The sequence below is a fragment of the Lepisma saccharinum genome, chromosome 13 (assembly GCF_977018435.1).
Source record: "Lepisma saccharinum chromosome 13, izLepSacc3.1, whole genome shotgun sequence".
Classification (NCBI taxonomy): Eukaryota; Metazoa; Arthropoda; class Insecta; order Zygentoma; family Lepismatidae; genus Lepisma; species Lepisma saccharinum.
The window spans coordinates 74,547,782-74,569,960 of record NC_139241.1 but is presented as its reverse complement, the minus strand read 5'-3'; the positions used below and the strand labels follow the sequence as shown (position 1 = coordinate 74,569,960).

The 22,179-nt window shown below is 36.3% G+C and overlaps 1 protein-coding gene across 2 annotated transcripts in view; it reads right to left on the bottom strand.

The window, feature by feature from the left end:
- Positions 1-1,582: 1,582 nt before the first annotated feature.
- The window catches only part of LOC145997425 (transmembrane protein 135-like), a 36,697-nt gene continuing 16,100 nt past the window's right edge, over positions 1,583-22,179 (bottom strand). The window contains exons 7-9 of one of the 2 annotated variants that reach the window (XM_083134452.1): positions 21,860-22,000; positions 20,689-20,855; positions 1,583-11,097 (exon numbers count right to left, since the gene is read on the bottom strand). In XM_083134452.1, the coding sequence (XP_082990578.1) occupies positions 11,004-11,097; positions 20,689-20,855; positions 21,860-22,000 (402 nt within the window). In that variant the 3' untranslated portion in view covers positions 1,583-11,003. Of the gene's footprint in view, positions 11,098-11,130; positions 12,191-20,688; positions 20,856-21,859; positions 22,001-22,179 lie in introns of those variants that run through there. The other variant, XM_083134453.1, reaches the window with a different exon arrangement.

Here is a 22,179-nt window from a genome sequence, read left to right as displayed (position 1 = left end):
ATTCAAAAGTGGTGATTTTGACTTGAAAGACAAAGATCACCTGGGCCAGCCGAAAAAATTCCAAGGCGCCGAATTGCAAGCACTGTTGGACGAAGACGATACGCAAACGCAACAACAACTGGCAGAGAAGTTAAATGTTAATCGCCAAACCATATCTGATCGTCTTCATGCCATGGGAAAGATCCAGAAGGCAGGAAAATGGGTCCCACATCATCTGAACGACAGACAATGGAAAAGCGAAAAACTGTGTGTGAAGTGTTGCTTTCTCGGCATGAAAGAAAGTCTTTCTGGCATTGGATAGTGACTGGGGACGAAAAATGGATCTACTTCGAGAACCCAAAATGCAAAAAAGTCATGGGTTGACCCAGGACAATCTTCAACATCGACTGCAAAAACGAATCCCTTCAGAAGGAAGACAATGCTGTGCATTTGGTGGGATCGGAAGGATGTGGTGTTCCATGAGCTTCTGAAACAGTGAATGCCGTTCGCTACCATCAACAACTCATCAATTTGAACCATGCATTGATCGAAAAGCAGCCAGATTGGGCGACAAGACACGGAAAAGTGATTTTGCAGCACGACAACGCCTCATCACACGCGAAAAGCGTCACACACACCATTTCTGCACTTGGCTGGGAATTCTTGCCCCACATGCCATACTCACCAGACTTAGCTCCTTCGGACTACCACTTGTTTTCATCGATGTCTCACTCACTTTCCCAGCAACACTTCAACAATTACGAAGATGTCGAACAATGGCTTGCTGACTGGATCACCTCAAAATGTGAACGATTTTTCTGGAAGGGCACCAACAATTTGATGGACAGATGGGCACAATGTATAGCTAGCGATGGCGAATACTTTGAATAAAGCATTTGTTACCTTTCTCCCCAGATACACATGTTTTCTTTCGGATCAATTAACAATTATTAACCGGCACACCTGGTAAATTACTATTGTCCAAATATTGACAAAAGTAACTAATCTTTTACGTACCTTCTTGTTTGTTATGGCCTGTTCTAACCCAGCAGCAGTCTTTTCCTTGGCACTTTTATTTTATTGATTGATTGAATGAATTGGTTTACTTTATTTCGCCTTTCTGCCATTCGTGGCTAATCCTGAAGATGAGGATGAGTGATGCTATGATGAAATTGATGAAGGGATACTCACAAAGAACACCAGTGGCAGCAATTTGGTTGTGGAGGAGGGGGGGGGGGGAGATAGTTTACTTTCCGCCACTGAAGAACACCCATACCAGGATTCAAACCCAGGACACCTGGCATCGCAGGTGTGCTAACCACTCTGCCTTGGAGCTAGCTTAAACTTTTACTTTATGAAATGCATTCACAAAAGTGGTGAGATGAGTTACCTTGAACAAGTATAAAATGTAGGAACAATGTCATTTTTTTCATATTCTATTACATAATTCAAGGAATAATTCGTGCATGCTTTCAAAAGTTCAAAAAGTAAATTTTTTAATGTTACCTAAATGAAACTAGAACATGTCAAAATTTTTTACTAAAATGAGCAAGAAAAGCATAGTTTTTACACACTTTAATGTTGTAGATAAAAACAAACACACTTCGTTCCAAAGTCCTTTAATATTTACAACTATATGCAGAAAATATACATTACAATTCAAAAAATTTTCAAATCTGTTCTTTGTTTAACTAAAGGATTTACTGCCATATAAATTTTACACCATACATAAAACATATCACAATATTTTCTCACTACAAATATTTAAAATATCTCCCAATATGTGTAACATGTAACTCACAATTAAACAACATAATATATGAACACTGTTTCTATATTGATTGTTCAGAACTGGTTGAAAATGATCAAAAACAATGTGGAAGGTAATTTGGAATATAACAACACCCGAATGTTTAAGGTATAATATTTGTGATGTGCATCTTTGCATAAAATGCAATTCATCTGCAATTTTTTGGGAATGACCTCAACTTTTAACCCTTTAAGGTACATAAGCAGCTAGCAACAGCTACAGCAGCTTGGAGACATACGCTAATAGCACTAAACCTGACCTGCCTAACCTATTTATGCATCTAATAGCAAAAATAAACTGTGAATAGGTTAGGCAGGTTGGGCTTGTGCTATAAGCATATGTCTCAAAGTTGCTATAGCTCTCGCTAGCCACTCCTTTAAGGTAGTTGTTAGTTTTAAAAATATCCTCAAGAGGCTGTTTGGAAATTCGAAACTGTGGACTGAGTAAATGTTGAGACTAGCAGACACAGTATCGTCCCGCACAATGGCCGTTTGATCTAAGGTGCAAGCTTTGGGCTCCAGCTACGGGACACACACAGGTTTCAGCCTCCTGGGGGAAGCGTAACAACTTTTCCTAAGATTTGGTTTGTGTATGGGACCGGTGGTTACCCACCATCATGAAATTGGGGAGCTACAAATGAATAGTGAAACATGATCATAGAAAACCTACAACAATGACTGGTGGTTCGTTGTGCTGACCACAAGTCACCCCCTAACCTCTGGTGGAAGTGAGGCTCGTAGTTGATAGGTAGGGAGGGACCTCACAGGCTGTTACGCCACGAGTCAGAAGGCATGTTGCTTGCACTTGCAAGGGTTTACAAAACTAATTGGTGACCATGTAGAAAAGTGGAAATAAGTGCAGTTTACAGACAGATTCCTACAAGGAAAGATGTCATCTGCAAATTAGGTTGAGCTGTTTCTATTTGAAAATAAAGAAACAAAACTTCTGTGTAGGAAGAGAGTAGCAGTGCTTTAAATTATCCAAAATGACTAAGGATTTGGAGAATACCATCATCATCTTTTCACATTAAAAAAATAACAAGAAATTATTTTTTTTAGTTACACAGTGTGTCTACAAAGTTTTAAGACTGGCAACATTGTAACAAGATAAATGCTGCAATGTGCCATTTGGTACATGTATTTCGTAGTGTCACATGTAGTGAGTGTGTAGCAAAATTGGAGTCTGATTCGGTGCAATATTGACACCTTTTGTCAATCCAATGTTTTCATTTGGCATCATGCTGGTCAGGAAGATGTGGTGGATGATCCCAGTGAGGGTCGTCCCTCCACCAGTCGAACTGGCGCTAATGTCGAAAAAGTTCGACAAAAACTGAATGAAAACCGGGCACAGTCACTGATGATGATTGATTATTGCAGCTGTCTGTAGATCCAATTTGGAGCGCTTGCTAGAGAGATTACGAGTGAAACCAGAGTTGGTTGAATCTGGTGCTTGGTTCCTGTAGCACGGCGATTACTGTCCAACAGTTTTTGGCACAGAAACAAGTGATTGTGTTATACCATCCACTTTATTCGCCAGAATTGGCTGACTACTTTTTATTCCCATATTCAAACCCCACCTGAGGGGCCAACGTTTTGACACCATTTTGGAAATTGAAGAAGCTGTGACGAGATATCTAAACACAATCCCAAAAGAAGATATCAGCAGGGGCATCCAGCAATTGTACAGCCATGTCACTAAGTGTGTACACTTAGGAGGGATGTGCATCGAAAACTAAGCAAGGCTTATGGCCAGTCTCACATATTTACACTTTTCATTAAGCCAGTCTTAAAACTTTGTATACACACTGTGTATATGAGGATAGAGATAGGCACTTTTAATTACATTCTCAACAACCCTTGACAAGAAATTGTGGAAATTGCACTCAGGAACCAATCATCCCTGAAGAACAACTACTTGGTTTTTCAGGTCATCCGCAAGTGCCGGAAATAAATGTTCAAAACTTTCTTGTCAGTTTGTAGTTGCTTGCAGTCATAAGTTGGCGAGTTCGGATCTGCTTTCTTTGCGTACGAGTACTGTGAAAACAATATGACTTTTCCTTCACGTTGCTACCACTTTGTTGGCACTGACAAGTTATTGAAACAAGCTTTCGACATGTCTCGACCCTAGGTTTGCAACGCATACGCAATTCACTGAAATGGTAGTTCTTAGACCTAAGACAAGTCAACCTTGCAGAGGTATCGAGACACGTATCTGCGCAAAATATTTAATGCAATGCAACAGTTAATTTCTAATATACGAGCAAAATGTTATACACATTAACAGGTATGGACCGGATTACCTTGGAATCTTACATTCACTAACTGGACCATTATTTGAGGTGAAGGAACAAGGAAACACAAGAGCAAGTCAAACTCTGCAGTGGAAGAATTGAATATGGATGTCAAGTACTCTCTTTTGGGGTACATTTCCTCATCTCTTAAGATGCGTATATCTCTATGATTCACACATGACTGAAAGAATATGGATTTATACACAAAATCTTACTGCAAAGTTGTCTTGCAGCATAGTTAAAATATACACTGCCAATCATTCATATGCACTTTGCTGCTGCTTGTCAACCAATTCCGAATCAACATAAGCATTCAAAACAAAGATTATCACCCAAAATTTTTAATACATGTACATATATAAACTCTAGAAAACAAAACAAAAAAGTCTTAACATTATAAACATTTCATAATTAGTATATCACCCCACTATACTACAGTACCTTTCGTGGCCCACCTACAATTCAGTTTGAACAAGTTCCTGCTTCAAAGATATAGTCTGTCATTAAACCTACTGGTGGAGTATTAAAAAAGAAAGGAAGCTATCTTTGAGCTGGTTTACACAAAGCATCACTGACTTGTATAAATGTGATGTCCTATTTTGTATAAGAATATGATTTGTACTAATATTTTACAATATTATTACCACTACTTTCTTTTTTTTAAAAAAAAAGAAGTTAGGTTCACATTTGAAATATTCTACAGCACCAGGCATATATTAAGAAATTCATCCTCAAAAATGATGTCTCTCACTCGAAGTCGAACATTTTACAATATGAAAAAATAATGTTTCTTTATTATTTCCAATAGCTGTTTTTACCTTTTAAAATAAAAGGCAGAGAAGATACAAAGCAGTGGTCTTCAACTCACGGCCTGCACATTACCTGGTGTATATGTGTGTGTATTCGCTGTATTTAATGCACATTCTAATATAGTATTACATTATCTTTAGCACATTGGTAAGACTTAACTTCCTTTATAAAGTTAATACCTATTCTTGATTATTTAACAGAAGAGGTCCTTTGGGGGAAAAACGCGGTGGGATAAAATTCTGCATTTCTTTCATTTCTTTTTAAACAATGATCCACAGGTCATGTAAACCTATTATTATGATTTTTTAATAAGACGAAAAATGAAAGAATTATGCATATACATGCACAAGAACCTGCACATATCAATTATCACAGTGAATTAATTCGAAGTTTGGTGACTTGTGAACAAAAAAAATCAGCCCTCGTTGTTCATCTCAAGCTGTTCCAGTTACAAAATATCTATCATAATTTCATAAATATGCTTCTCAATGCCAATTAACTGCTAGCAGTTACTTAAAATTACACGAAACTACAGTTCGCCAACTGACTGAAACATGATAGATTGGATTCTGGTGATCATTGGGCAAATCCAAGCAGCACAAAAACTGTGCAATTGTTTGGAAGCTACCAGTTTTCTGCAATTTTTTGACAAACAGGCCAGCCAATGAGTGTCCAACTGTGTCAGCTGCTTTGTGTAGCAGACTCCACATGCCAGCAATGAGCTTTGTAAACAACACAAATTCGAATTTGCTGTGCCAAAAACTGCATATTTTGTCTTTGCTGACAAATAAAACATTTTTCTCCATAAGACTTGTGTGCTATTTTCATGAGGGCAATATTCATCCTCCACAATGCCAACTAATATCAATCATGAAATATATTTGCGAGCATTTTAGAACGTTTCTGTCCTATTATATTGCGAGTTTTAAGCTGATGATGGTGTTGTTGCAAGTTATTGACTTCTTGTTTGCTGTTACATCTATGTAAGTGCTATTTGTCAATGCTTTCATCTAAGATAACTCAGAAATGTTGCGCAGACCCGCGACTCCTGTGCATCGTCCTCTGCATGGAGGGGTGGGGCAGAGTGAAGCATGCTTCCTTATGGCACGAGTTGAACTGATGGAAGGGAAGGTGCACGCAGACTTTTGGCTGAAGGTTCTTTTCTGTGAGGTTGCTCTATAGTTTTCAACTGTTGCAAGAGATGAGTCAGTTTAGACACGGTCACTTAGTTACAAATCACAAATTTTAGATGTATGGTGTGCACAATTGCTTTATCTTTTGAATGTTCCTTGCAATTTAGAGGTGTAGCGCGACGACAAGGAAAAAACTTCACGTACCTTCCCTTTCATCCGTTCAACTTGGGTCATAAGGAAACATGCTTCACTCTGCACCTCCCCTCTACATGGGACTACGGTGCACAGAAGTCACGGGTCTGCCTAGGCTCTTTTGCCTGTGGCTCCACTGTAATCAAATTCAAAGAAATCCAAAATTTCCTTGAATATGAAAGTAACCATTACATTCAAAGGTTGGTCTTAACCACACATTTTTAACCAATTCCAGGTTTAACCGACACTGTTGACAATGCGTACCTAAAATCATCTTTCTTTTGTATCTATGTGTGTTACAAACAAGCACAAGCAAAATAGTATTTTCACTGGCAAACATGACAACAATACATTTTAAGACAGAAACAATAACACTCATACTGCAAAACAATAAAATACTGAAAACAGTGAGTGGACACAACCAAAATTTACAATAGTGTCTCTTAAAAAAAAAAAAAAAGCTTGCCATTATGATGAATGATACACTACACTAATTTAGGTATGGTTGTCAAATTTCTCCCTTGCCAATACAGGACACACGTCAACAGGATTGTAAAAACTAGCTTTAGCGAGCTTTCAGACTGAAGCAATGGACGACAAGCAACACATGACTTTGCAAACCAACCTTCAGAAAAATGGAATTATTTGAACAAAAGCGACAAAACATGTTGCACTTGTTGCTTGCATGCTGTTCGGAGTTGTAACTGATCCGAAGTTGTTCATTTATTTATTATTTTTGTTTATTAATTTCTCTTTATTTTGTTATATTTCGTGAAAATGTTGTGTTGAATTAATATGATGTATAATTTACTGTTCATACAAAATTATGCTGTATAAATTTATATAAATTATGGGCATGGCAACAGAAAAAAATGACTGTAGATAAAAAAGTGATTACTATATGGAGATTTTTAATAGTGACTCTCGAGTTTTCATTGAACTTCTGAAGATGTAAGAAGCCTTTTCATAAAAGAAAATACTAGACTGGTCCTTTGAAGTGTGATAGAAGGGGCTTGCTTCAGAGTGGACCATTTTCTCAATACCGTGTATTGTGATGTCTTGGTATGTTGTTCTCACATGTAGTCCTTTAGACTGAATGGATCCATACTGTTTGTCGCTTCGGTCTGAAAGCTCCCTTAGGCACCAACACACAACAGTGAGACACAGTGGAACCTCGATTTTACGTTTTTCACGGGACCAAGGTGAAATAATTCAAAATGCAGGAAAATTTTATGGCATTTTGCTCGATTGGGACCATGAAGATTGATTGTATAATGCAGGAAAATGTAAAACCGTGGAATGTAAATTCAAGGTTTCACTGTATTTTATATATTTCTAGTACACATTATATAATGTTATATTAAAATAACATTTAATATAAACTTTCACAAGACATAAAAATAGATTGTAGAATGCAGCATGTCTGGCAACCTATTTATAGGTTATATTAAATATAACATGTAACATCTTATATAACAAGCACTCTGTACAAAAATAACTAAATGGCAACTTCAATAGAAATTTAACAAATGTATGCATTTTTTCCCATTGTTTTACACTTGATGTCGATCATTATTTTCAACTCCAATTCTATTTAAGGAAATGACAATCAATACTATTGCGACCATCAGATACAATTTTCACTTGCATCCTGACATTTAGTACTCGAATATAGAAGTACTTCAAAACTAGAATAAATTTAATTTCAGAATATGCAGAATTTATTCAAGTAGTAAATATTATAATAAAATTTAACTGATGCAGTTACAAAGGTAACAGAACATGTCCTTAACAAAAATCCAAAATTATGAAACCAGTTATTTGTTGTTTTGCAGGTAAAGTTGGAAAATTATTTTCTGGTACTACAGCATACCTCTAATCGGTGTGTTTAATCATGAAATACATATTTTTAAAACAAATCTTTGCACATTTCGTACAATTTCAGGATATTCAGTTTTATTAAAAAATGCTACTCCCTCTGTCCCATAATTATTGTCCGGTACACTTTTGTTTGTTGTCACAAAATACTTGTCTGATATTCAAACTGTGACATTTGTGTATACAGAAGAAGAAAATGAAACACGGGAATGAGTCATACAACGTTATTACTCAAGGATCAGTACAAATTGGCCGATCAAGTATCCAAAAGAACATAAATAAAAAGTTGCCATTTTGGCATACCGGACTATAATTATGGGACAGAGGGAGTAGTTGGAATTTTGTGTACGATGTCAGGTATCTGAGAAAGTATTTGAAATTAAATTTGAGCCATTACTTACTGATAACAATGCCACAGTCTGACACCAATGTGTCTGTATTGGAAGATAACAAAGGTATATCTAAAATTATTCACATAATACATATAATTAAAATGGACTCTTTGCAATAACACAGATTTGTAAATAGTATTGGAAAGATATAATACAAATGAGAGCAGAAATATACTGATATATGCTAGAACTCAACAGATTGTAATTTTTTTTTTTGCGGGGGGGGGGGGGGGACATGAAAGCACACACACACACACACATGATATAACAGTGATAAGGGCAACGCAGGAGTAGCTTCAGGTGACATTTCACTTTAACAATGCCCATTCCTTCTGTAATTTTAATACCTCATAGGAGGAACTTATGTACATGAGAGATGCCAACAAACCCCCTCAAAAGTTGTACTTATGAGTGGCTGAAATCCAAATCTTTCTTCCTTTGTAATGGAACATTTCCCATTCATTCTGCAGAATGTCCAGGAATTCCATGATTTGCAGATTTGCATGTTTTTTCATGGCAGCAATTCAGGGAAGTATCCAGACTTTTCCATATGCAGCAGGGTGTAGGGTAGTGTAAAGGTATATTTAGCACAATGTACACTCATGTTCAGAAAAAGTGGCACATACTTCAACTGTTCAATCCTATAGTGTGTGCCAGCCATTTCATGTGAACAGGAGTGTACAAATATTTGACTTTCATGAAAAAGCTGAGGCGAGTTGGAGTTGGGCAGCAAAATCCAGTCATTTTATTTCATCCTTTAAAAAAAAAATTATAATCTTTTTTTTAATGCCTTAATTCCTGAATATGCCTGGAGAAGAGGCTGCAAATGGTTCCAAAATGCTGGAATGAAGATTTGGAGTGCAAGTACAACATTTTTCAAGCTCTATTGGGCAAAGGGTGGCATGTTCAATCTCATTTATGTTATCTTCAATGGTTACACAAACATACAGGAAAGTGTTAATACGAGGGAGGTCCCAAAGTCAAGTGAAAAATTGAGGCTAAACTGATTACAATACTAGTGGAATATTCTATTTTTGTCAGATGGCAACTCAGATGCACCCACAGCTTGGCTGAAACAGCCAGTTAAATATGGCATGTGGATCGGAAGAGTGGTCCAACAGGAGGTTTGCGGTGTGGTTAAACTTCTGAACGTAAGGAAGTTGCCAGCTGCAGTTGGTGGAAATTTGTCGAGACAAGCCACAGAGAATGAGAGAATGGCTTAATTAACAATATGCCATTAGTGGCCAATACTTTTTCCAACACATTATTACTGGCGAAAAAATACAAGTTCTTGATAACATGCTAGAAACGAAACATGTGGATTATCACTTCTTTCACAGTGATAATGATATTGAAACAGGAATGAAACAGTAACTGGACTCTAGCACACCAACGTTTATGGAATACAGTGAACAGTGTGTAGTAAGCTAACTTTTTGGATGTCCCTCGTATATATTAATCCTTGTAATTTCCTGGAAAAATCTGTTGTTTTTAGGAAGTTACATTTTAACATGGCATGTGATATTTGCATAAAAATATATACAAGGAGTTTTGTTTTATACTACAACACTGCAACTCAACCAGCACATATATTACAAACTGTTGAATTTCATAACATCTTCATACATTATATAAACACATGGTTCAAACATGATTATAAAAGCTTCTCAGCTCATCCAGCTTTGATGTGAATACAGAATGTGTTACTGCATGCCTCATTATTGTAAAAATAAAATTTTTCTTTTTTAAAAATTAAGGACTAATGCATTTGGTAAATACTAGATGTTTCAGAAATAATTGAGGGGTTACAAAAATTTATTGTGAGTAAACTATTGAACTTACATTAATGAAAACAGTCCAGAGCGAATGAGGAATGCAAACGGTTTGTGCGTGTATGTTTTGTTAAGCTGAGAGTTCACATCCCTGCTGACTAGGTGACACTCAAATGACTCACAGATGTTTTGTTTTACGTTTTGGTCCCCAAGATCTACAGGACCTTCCACCGCGTGACTTTTTTGTGGGGTTTAATCAAAGACAGGGTATTCGTCTCACCAATGTCGCATGATATCTCAGACCTAAGGGAGCATATCATCACAGAGATAAGACACTACCAACATCCTCATGTTGACATGAGTGTGGCAAGAAGTAGACTACCGCGTGTATGCGTTCCGTGTCACCCGTGGTGCACACATTGAACATTTCTAGAAACTGTTTGCATTCCTCGTTCATTCTGGACTGGTTCCAGTAATGTGAGTTCGACACTTTACCTGCAATACATTTTTGTAACACCTCAATTATTTCTGAAACAACTGGTAGAAGCCATTGGCAAAAAAATAAGCACTACAGAAAAACCTTCAAACGTGTCTCAAGTACAACTAACAATAAACACACTGTAGAAATCAATACCCCTTATTTGATACACATTTTGTTAGTACCCAAAAATGGAATGTACTTATGAACCAGCTAAAAGTACATCAGTGCTTAACAGGCAAACATATACTCCTGATTTTATGCATCTATTACAGTTTCGTGACAGTTTGACACAGTCTTGATAATTGTTCTGAACTTCCCAATCCGTAAACGTCTAATGGTTTTCGGCTCATCTGAGCAATCCTAGAATCATACGTTAACATGTTACTTCCACAGCTTAAAAGTCCATAAATGAACACAGAGTAATATAGCAGATCATAACACTTTAAAATTCAAATAAACAAGTACAAAAATATATATATAACCATTTGTTTTTCTGTTTTAAGTCTTCCGTAATTTCATACAATCTTCCTTGTAAAAAAATAATGCATTTATCTTTGTCATAAAAAAAGTTATATTGAACGATTTCTTATTAAAACTGTTCAAGGTGGTAACAAATATTCTACTACTTCTATACAGGGTTATTCAAAATGATTCATCGGATTTCAAATGACAATACAGGCAGCAAATACAGGAGGATTTTTTTTTTTTGGGCAGTGGTGGCTATTCAGGTGAAGTAGAAGCAGTAGCACTTCACGACATATTAATGTACAAAATGTTTTTATTAAATTATCCTTTCCATGCACATTAGTATTAAAAAAAATGTATTTCTGCATTGTAGTCTGTTAGTTGGGGAAGCAATATCCATGCACACACAGGTAGCTGTGTTATATTCGTTGCCATGTCAATCATGATGTTACTGCTTGCGCTGGGAGCTTTGCCATTACGCAACTCCAGTGTTACAGGCAGACAAAGCAATCTACTGCACTAGTCTTCGAGGAGTTGAACAGTGCATATTGTTACTTGCATCATTTCTTTTCTGCACTTTTAAGAGAAATATGAATCTATGCTCTGATTTAGTGCGTGTTTTGTTAAGAAACCCCATTTTCTCATTTGAAAGACTAAAATAAGAATGTTTTACATTTTTCCTACTAGCCTGGTGTCAAGCTTGTTTGTGTACCGCAGACACACTCATAAGGTAATTTACTCTTTAGTCGTAAACTTCAAAACCAGATGATTCATGCTGATTAACCCTGTATAATAGTCTAAAAATTCTACCCAACAATTGCAGCTACAAATACCGTATCATTTCGGTTAAGAACCCAGTGCAGATGAAAGCTACGTGTCATGAGAAGTGCAGAAGAGCAGAAAACACTACATAGTTGGAAATATCTTCAAAAGATTTGGATATTTGGTCTGATATATCTTCACAGGTTCACGGTTTATGTCCACAAATCTGGAACGCCATGCAAAAGAAAAAAAAAGTGCTGTACAAATATCATTAAAGAACATGCTTAATGCAATGTAAACGGAGCACTTTCCAGATGTAAATTGCACATGTAAAGAACGGCATTTCGAACAAAGTTTCTTCTTTCTAAAAACGTTAGTCAAGCACAAAGAAGGACATACAAACAATGACTTCCTCTCCGATTGAAAGACAACACCGAAGATATATCAGGTAACAGGCAAAAGTAAGAAAAGGACATGACATCTGCTGTCATGTTGGATTACACTTACAGACTACAATGTTGACAATGTAACATTAAGTTTACCATGCCTTTGTTAAGGAATTAGTTCACAAACAAGCCTAGAATGAAGAGAAAAGTAAAACAAAAATAATGGACAAATAGATAAGAAGAGTTTGAAACAGAAAATTACTATTACATCGCCAAGACTTCTGTAGCTTCAGAAACTGACGGGACTGCCTTTCCAATTTGTTTTTTTTCCTAGCACCATTAGAGCTATGGCTTTGTTTCTCCACTTGCATTTACAGTTATTTTCTTCTGTTTTGTTACAGCAAGCTATTTCTTACAGCTTCAGTAAGCAGGAACTAAACTGAATTAAATTATTATTACTATTTATTTCCCAGGGCTTCTGCGTAACCAACTGGTTAACATTCTCACCTTTGGCGTGAGCAGTCCCAGGTTCAATTCCAAGCAGGAGCTCCTAAATTTCATCGTTGATTGATTGATTTGGTGTTTTAAGTCCACTTCATGCACAGTAAGGCAAATTGGGACTGGACCTACAGTTTAAAGTGGGATCCGAACCACTATATGCCTCCACCAGGTATCGAACCTGAAATTTAATCATTGACCCAGCATCATGAGGACTATTGGGGAGTTACATGAAAAGACGAAATAGAGGGCTCCGGTCACAAAAGCTAGAAAACAGCAGTTATGGGACTTGATGCATCACAAAATGAAAGAGCTTCCCCGGCAGGTCCTGGCCCTTAGACAGATATTGCTCCATGGAGATTAGTGTAATTTATTTCTGAACAACAATGATGACGAACGATAACAATCATCAAATCATCAATTGCAAGTTACCGGTAGCTTGCAGACTGGGGCATAAGTCATGGCAAATATATTTTTTCTTAAAGTTAAATGGTGGTACCATAATATGATCATGTGTCCCTACATGGCAGTGTGATGAAAAGTTATTGTACAGAGGGGAGTAGTAATTCATTGAGTCCACCATCGTCGCATGGCATGAACAACGTTCGTGTAGCAAAATGCCAGAGAATGCTATAGGGAGTTTGTATGCATTCTGAATTGTAAACACATGTTGCACGGTGTTCTCTTTAAGGATGCTTTGCTCGCTTCTCTATCCTACACCTGATACACATGATCTGCATTGTTCATATATTCCACAGTACTATACAATGCCCCCTTCCATTTCTATATTTCTGATTTTTGTGCTGGTCCCACATTCTCGCGGAAAAACAAATAGTTACCATGACAACTCTTGTCTTCTCAGCAGCTTGTGAATAGTTGACTACATGACATCGTATGTGCTGGCAGCAATCTTGAGGGGAAACTTTTGCATCATAGCATGGCAGAACCACTTTGTCCATATCTAGAAGCAACAACAATCCTCCACCCATTCTCCACCTTACGTGCAATGAAACCCTGACATGCATACCAAAAAAAAGCAAGGAATTTTAAGACACCAATCAGCAAAGATGTATACAATACTCCTCTGAGCCAGGTCATATATTCGTGTCTCAGTAACTACCAGCGGCATCACGATAAAATTTACCAGACTGGTAAACCTCCCAAACCATAGCTGAATGCAGCATATATTAACTTGATTAGACTGTCTGGCCATGAGACAGGCAATACACAGTGATCGGTTGATATATCACAAACTGAGGCTGAGCCGATATCGATACCGATGCTTGAAAATTGTGACAATTAAAAGTAGTTCAAAATATTGATTAACATTAGTGGGTGAATATTCCATTGCAATAATTCCATTTATCAGAGTTTTGCTTTAAACTTTTCAAGTATTACACTTGTTATGTAATCAAAAAATACAGTTCTTTCACATAACATTGGTACAAAATCAATCAAAACTTCGAGTTTTGCAAAATGCTCAGGATAATTGAACTCTGCAAAAATGACAGCATTTTTGTGGATTCCGGAAAGGATCAAGACCCTGGAAAAGTATCATCCAGTACTGGTACATAAAGTCCAACCAATGCTTTCTGATGTCCTCCTCCGTGGCCATGCGGTGCTGTGCTTTGGATTCCGACTGCATGATGGCATGGGTTTGAATCTGCCTGGGTTCAGTCTCTGGGTTCTTGGCCTGTGTATAGGACCAGTGGCAACCCACCATCGTGAGGAAATTGGGGAGCTACGAGTGAGTAGCGGAACCTGGTCACGGATATCTCCTATAATGGCTGAGGGTTCAACGTGCTGACCCCACGTCACCCCATTACCGGTTGAAGATCTCCACACCTCTAGGTAGGATTGTTGGAGGGAAACTGGCAGTCGGGAGATAGGCCAAGGCCCTTATGGGCTGTAGAGCTATGGGTCATTTAATACTTTCCGATATTGATACATCAGCATTGAATATCTCTGTTCTGATGCATTAAGCATCCCTCACCAATGAGAGTTGCATATTAGACACTAACACTACAGCCACAGAAGTTTTGGCGAGTTAGTATGAAACTACAATTCCCTCTATGGCATTTTATATCGAGAGTAAATTGTTACTGTTTTCATCTCTTATTTGCATGTTTGTTTGTTCACGTTCAATTTCTCTAGTATTCACAATACTGAATGGCATTATACACAACAATTCATATCTGATCAAGATTCTGGCTTTGTAATCATTGTGCTTGTGTCTACTTTAACATGATTTTCGAGAACGGCTTTTTCGGATGAAAAAACTACAACTGATGCTGCATGCATTCAACTTAAAGTACTGAATGGTTCACCAAAGTTTGAATCCATCATTTGCATCCTTGATTAATGATTGCAAAGATGGATCTGATGTTTTTTTGTTTTTTTTGAAAATCACGTTTCTTAAGAGTTTTACTTCATGAAGCCAAGGTGTATGAATTAGAGCATTATATTCATTAAAAAAAACAGTAACAAGGTGACAGAAGACTGCACTCAATTATAAACTATTCATGCAAATAATGAATCTGAAAGGGAAGCTATACATTGACCTTGACATTTTTTTTAAACTTTTCCCATGTGAATTTCAGAATTTTAATTATGAATTGTAATAGCTATACATCAATAATAAAACAGGAACATATTATTGTGTTCTTGAGTAATTAGTTATTTCCTTGTGCACGTGTTTGTGTACCAATAGCTCCATTAAAAAGTTATCCAGGCCAAGTCAAAATATTCATGCTTGCAAGCAGATAAATTAATGATATTTAAACATATACAAAGCTGAGGAAAGAAAGACATGCCCTTCACACACAAAAATCTAATTTCAGATATACTAATAATAATAAAAAAATATAAGAAAACGCTTTATTTTGAAATAAAAAATTTACATTTGAATTTACACCTGGAGAATGCTAGTGCATGTTTAAACATGCTAACTTAAAGAATTCAATACAGTAACGAACAAACTAATTGCTACACAATAGAGGAGTCTAAACCAAACAACAATTGTGTGTTTTGCATATACTAGGTGTACAAAATGTAAACATGCACAATTCTGTGTGGAATTTTACAAGCAAATTAAATTACTACATATTATATAATTATGCAATTGTCTTGGGAAACAAATATATGAAATGTGGAAACTAATATATCTACATACAGACAATTTCAAGCTTTCTATTTAGAACTAAATGACATTGAACCCTAAATCAATATTGAATTGCACTAATTATTTTGCACTAGCAAAGGTAAACAGTAGTGTATCAAATCTGTATTTCAATTTTTGCGAAATGACAATTAGCATAAAATGATGAATACGACGCTCACGTCCGAGAGACATCATGAGCTGACTGAACATTCAACATGCTTCGCCACTAAGGTGCGCTCCCATTTCGAATTTTATAAATCACATTTGTTTTCGTTCAGTGCACATTGTGTCAAATTTTTACAAAAAATTAAAAATGTTCAAGGAATTCACACTTCATGGAATCAAATTTCACTGTTTTTTTTTTTAAAGTCAAGTTTATATTAATTTGAAAGTTCATGTATGTTTACAAAATAAGACCATACTGATGCATCTTTATGCATAATAACAATAATAATCATCTTTATTCAAGCAGGCGTGTTTCCACCTTTTGTATTGTTCTTACAACCAACTCTTGCCAGTAAGGAAGTGAGAGAAAATACAGAAATGGACACATAATTTGAATTATTGTTTTAAGTCCACTTTTTGCACAGAAAGGCTAATCGGGACTGGATCTACAGTTTAAGGTGGAATCCGAACCACTATGTGCCTCCACAGGGTATCGAACCCAGGACCCCTTGAAATAGTGAAAAAGAAATAATAAAAATGGCTAATAGAAATAAAAAGTTAAGAGGCTTCATGACTAGTTTTTATCCCACTACTATCTCAATGGACTAGTGCTTATGCATTCAATTATTTTATGATTTAACCTATAATTTTACAATCTGTAAAATTCTACTAACTTTATATACTTCTATTCTAGTTATAATTCTTGATAGTGACACAATCATACCTTGTCTAGGATTTGAATCTCAGCCACCTAGGTTCATACTAACCACTCTGCCACAGACTTTCATTAAATAAAATTGAAATAAAAATATTATTTCATAAATAATTGTTAATTTAATGATCCACAAAGAAATTTGCTTGCTAGGCAGTATAAATAATTATGAACTAACATTGCTGACTTCTGCATCCGTTGTCTAGGTTTTTTGACAGTGGCAAGCCTCTTACATTGTAATGCCAAATAGTACATTTGACTAATTGGAGGTACAAGTATCTATGTACCCGAGACTTGTTAATGTACCTAAATGTACCTTTTCTTTTATCTATAATCCTTAAATTTTCTTGTTATAAAAAAATAATATGCTTAAAAAAATATTCTTGACAACTATTTCTAGCATGTACGGTCTTGGACACTTCTGGATTGTAGCGATTCAATTGAAAGTACTAGGGGCCGTTAGAACCCAGAAGTGTCCGTGACTGTACTTTGCTTATGAAATTATAATAAAATGTGTGTTCATGTCAGCGTGAACCACAAGAACATTCCCAATGACTACAGTGCATTTAGTAATATTGTTTACTGATTGGAAACTGTTTTAATCATTTCCACAAGGTGCAATGCATAGCTAGCCTATGAAAAAATGGCAATTATGAAATGCTGAAACGAATAAAAATTAGCACTACAAGAGACTCTGAAGAACTTACCACTACCTGCTACCACGGAAGAACTTAAAGCAAGGCTAGAAAAGGTCATGGGGTGTTTCATTACATAATTACAGACAAACCGTAATATATTTTTTAATTTATGCATAACTTATGATCACTAATAACGGTAAAAGAGCAAGAAATATGCAGGGCAAATCATCTAAAGTTATGTCTAGACTATGGATGGCCAAATTCAGATAAAATTTTATTCGGATATTGGATCATCCGAATTATCCGGATATGTGAATGTGTGCATTATCTGGATGGACAGTTTTAATGTTTATCTGTTTTATGGGGTATCCCCATATTGTTTTACTCGCCATTTTTGTATCTCAATTTTCTACAAATACTACATCAAATCCATTCTATCTGGATTGTCCCTTGCATCCAAAACAGATATTCAATAACTTGAAATCCAGATATCCGTTACATCGATTTTTTGGCCATCCCTAGTATAAACTAGGGAGAAGAAAGATCATTGGATCTAGGTTCTAAAAATATCCGGATCTGGTGAGAACCGGGTACCCAGATCTGGAACTCTTGTAGGCGAGACAGTCAGTCGAACACACCCTATGTTTGTACACTGAGGCACCTCCATCTAATAGTAAAGACCAGTTGATAGTTATCACTACAAGCAATACTTTTTCATCAGATAAAACACCAGATTTTATTGGGTGTGTTCCGTACTTTTATTGATTTTCCAAAATGCTACATACTACGAAACTAAAGGGCCTCTCAGAAATATTTTCATTTTTAAAACTATTAAAATAAATACTTAATTATTTTGTATAAAGATACATTTATTACCAAAAGAAAGCTTAAACATTAAATTTTTATTTGTGGAAAAGAGTATTGAACAAATGGTGACCGTCCATGTTTTCATATTCTATTATTCTTGAACAGTAGTTCTCAGAAGTTACAGATTGGCAAGGATCCTCACTAACAGACTGGTGCACACGGTCAACGTTTCTGTTTTCAAACTTTCTTACCCAATATTTAATTATATCTGCACTTGGGAGTCTCTCATTCCTGCCAGGTTATAATGATGTCGGTACAAACGACACACAACATAAGAATCATTATTTTTATAAAATGCACGAACTCAAAAAGCATGTTGCTGTCCCTTAAAGTGCTCCATGGCAACTAAATATTAACAATGTTGCCAAGCGTTTCCCATCTATCTTACTTCTCCGTAATGTGCAAATTGCCCCAGAGGGCTGATTCAAAAACGAAAATATTTCTGAAACACCCCTTACTTAATTGAACTGATATGAAATTTCTACAGTTGTGATAAATTTCAAGAACAGGGTGACGCATATTGTATCTTCCAATATGAAGGTTCACAATCACTCTGCCATAGAATATTGGCCAGTTCGGACACAAACTGGGGCATTCATCCGAACAGGTCCCATTCAGGAGAAGGTACAGGCACTGTGGGGCTCCAATAACGATCACCATCAATCCGTGACAAGAGCGTCACATATGAGGTGCAGCAGACAATGGCAGTGCGCAAAATTGGAAGTCTTCAGGTTGGAGAAGCACCACGTTGCCAAGGAATACAGAGTGAACCCTTATTGGCCGCTGTGTCACCCAAATGGAACCAGTTCGGATGAATGCCTTCGCTGCCACAATTTGTGTGTGAACTGGCCAACATTCTATTGTAAGCCTTTCAGTTGCCTAAGCATGGAAGATTCCAGCATCTGTGTTTGCACAGGGTTGCAAACTGACATTGGTAGATACAATATGCACCACACTGTATAATTCCAGCAGATAAACTTTCCAAATATTCGAGGTGAAAAGTAACAAATATTATAAACAATTAATATGCATTAACATTTTAGACTAAACATTTACAAATAGTTCCTTCTACATCTTACTCCCCTGCCTGAAAGACATTGTAAAACTAACAATGAAGACATGAGTAAATAATGATTGTTATCTCTCTATCCCTTGGATGTTCCAAAGGCCTACCTCACTCTTATCCTTCTTCTATGTATGTATAGCTTGCTTAGTACAATTATTCCTCTGTAGTTTACGGTTGTAACAGGCATTTAAACATGTTTCCTTAATAAAATAAAAAAAAAGTAAAATAATTCTTGAAGCTTTCCTGGCAGTGAATGACGATGATGTTTTATCGGGATGTCAAAACTGGGACTTCAATCCCAGAGAATGACGTTAGCTCTCGAAAGCTCGGAAGCCTATCCAGAAATCGCCTGGTTGATATCCTGACAAAACCTCTTCATCAAAAAATGTGTTTCAGGTTCTCATAGGTTTGCATTGCCATTTTTTATAGATGCAAAATAACACAATTATTTTAAATTTTTCATTTTGTTTTTACTTCTCTGCGCAGTGACTAGTCATGTAAAGTTGTGTGTCTGTTTACCTGGGAAACCAGGACGAAACATCGCATGGAAAATGAAATAATAACCACTTACAATAAAGTGTTTAAATGCTTGTAAAAAACATAAATTACAAGAGGAAAAATATCTTATCTCCTTCACATCCAAACACTTAAGTAATTAACATATCTGAGTTATCTAAAAGTAACAAACGATAGTCAATTAATGTAAATGTAAATGACCATCACCAGGTGATCACACTCCCCCTTGAAATATAAAACTAATCAATTGCCAACAAGATACAAATAATAACAAATTCTCATGTAGGGAAGGGGTAATTAGTGATGGTTCCCCTTCTTTTGTCTTCTTAAATAAATTGACCCTCCCACCTACATGACGACTCAACTAAAGGGGCTACAATGGATTTCACCTTCAAAAACGAGTTGCGAATTTATTACTTGCCAAAACCAAGACACATAAATTACTTGTTTATACTCTTAAAAATAACAACAAAAATGGCAGAATTTTGCACTAAATTACAAGCTATTTATAGACAGGTATTTTATTAAAATCTAAAGCCATTTTATTAAGATTACGACGATTGTTTTCACTGTCACTTGGTCTTGTGAGATATTCTGACCCACAAAATAATTGGTTGCTATCAATCTGTCCTAGTCACAAGGATGTTCCAATAATACTGCTATTTTTAATCCAAAGAGAGAACAATACACAAAATTAAAAATTAAACTGCACTTACCGTCCACCCGACAACCTCAACAGGAATGTCCAATAGGATGGACGAAGGTTCTGAGGTTCCATGACAGCTGCATGGAAAAGCAGGGCAGTAGAAGCACAGTATAAAAGAATTGTCGATCCAGGCACTTGGGGTACGTATTCCATCTCTACACCTTTGTTCCATATGAGCTTAAATGGATTACAAACAAATTCGGCCATTGTAAATTTTGTTGTTATTTCTAAAACTCAGTTAGAAATAAGTGCTAGCAAAATGTAAAATGGGGCCAACTTTTATAATTTAAAACCTATTTCAAACTATTAAAGCCTGCATAACCAAAGATCAAAACCCAGACCTTTTGTCTCTAGATGTGGGCACTGGAAGTGCAAAATGCAGTGTTGCCAAATGCCTGATTTTTTTGTCCAGTCGTAAATGACACCTTCTGCTGTCAACATGCACCCTTTGCTCACAGTTCAGGGGGACACAGAAAATGGAAAATTAATTAGTTTCCTAACAGGTGGTGACCATTCTGCTTAACGGCACCTTGGATCCCAAAATGTTGATGGCGTAAGTTTGACAAGGCAGCATACTACAAGAATTTGCTGTCACCATGGCAACTGGACCAACCTGACTGGTACAAGGGTTCGTATGACCATCCCTGCCTCCAGACTCAAAAATATAACTCCAAGTTGGTTCTTTGGTTGTGTGGGCTTTTGGTGGCAATTTTTTACTTTGCTATTCCACCACACTTTTCACCTAACTGATGGGACACTCATGAAGAACACTCATGCCCAGCCATAAAAGTCACATCACACAAAACCGCAAGTTACATCAAATGAAAGATATATCAATTGTAAAGAAAGAGCATTAGAAAAGCAACATGAGTATGCTTTCTGCCAGCAATGATGTACACAATACATACATGAGAATAGTGTAAATAAAGATGAATAGAAAAAAAAATTGAAATCAAGAGTAACAATATATCCTTTTAAGGATTTCTGTTCACTGATTACAGGAAGCTTTATTGTTGTCGGAATAACAATTTGAAAAAAGATGCACATTCGTAGCATTGGAAAAACAAATGTGTGACAGAAGGAACATTATATACAAATAAAAGCCAAAAAAAAAAGTAAATATTACAATTCCAATATAAAAATAAACAAATAAAGCTTAAATATGTAGATTTTTTTGGTACCTGTAAAGTCTTCCACATCATATACAGAGCGATGGTTGCGTTTGGATGGAAAGCAAAAGTTGTACCAGCAATAAGACCAGCAGGTATGGCATAATATTTGGAATCACTACCGAACAGTCTTCTCAACAGACAACACGTTAACTGAAAAACGTAAGTATATTTCATTTAAATACTTACACTTGCAATACATTCTACCAACATCAAGAGGTTTCTAGGATTTCAGGTAGATTAGGTGCAGAATTTTATATTGGATCGGTTAGAATATCAGCTATCTTGTATCGGCCAAAATTGCATATCGGTCCATCCCTAGTTTGTTAAAA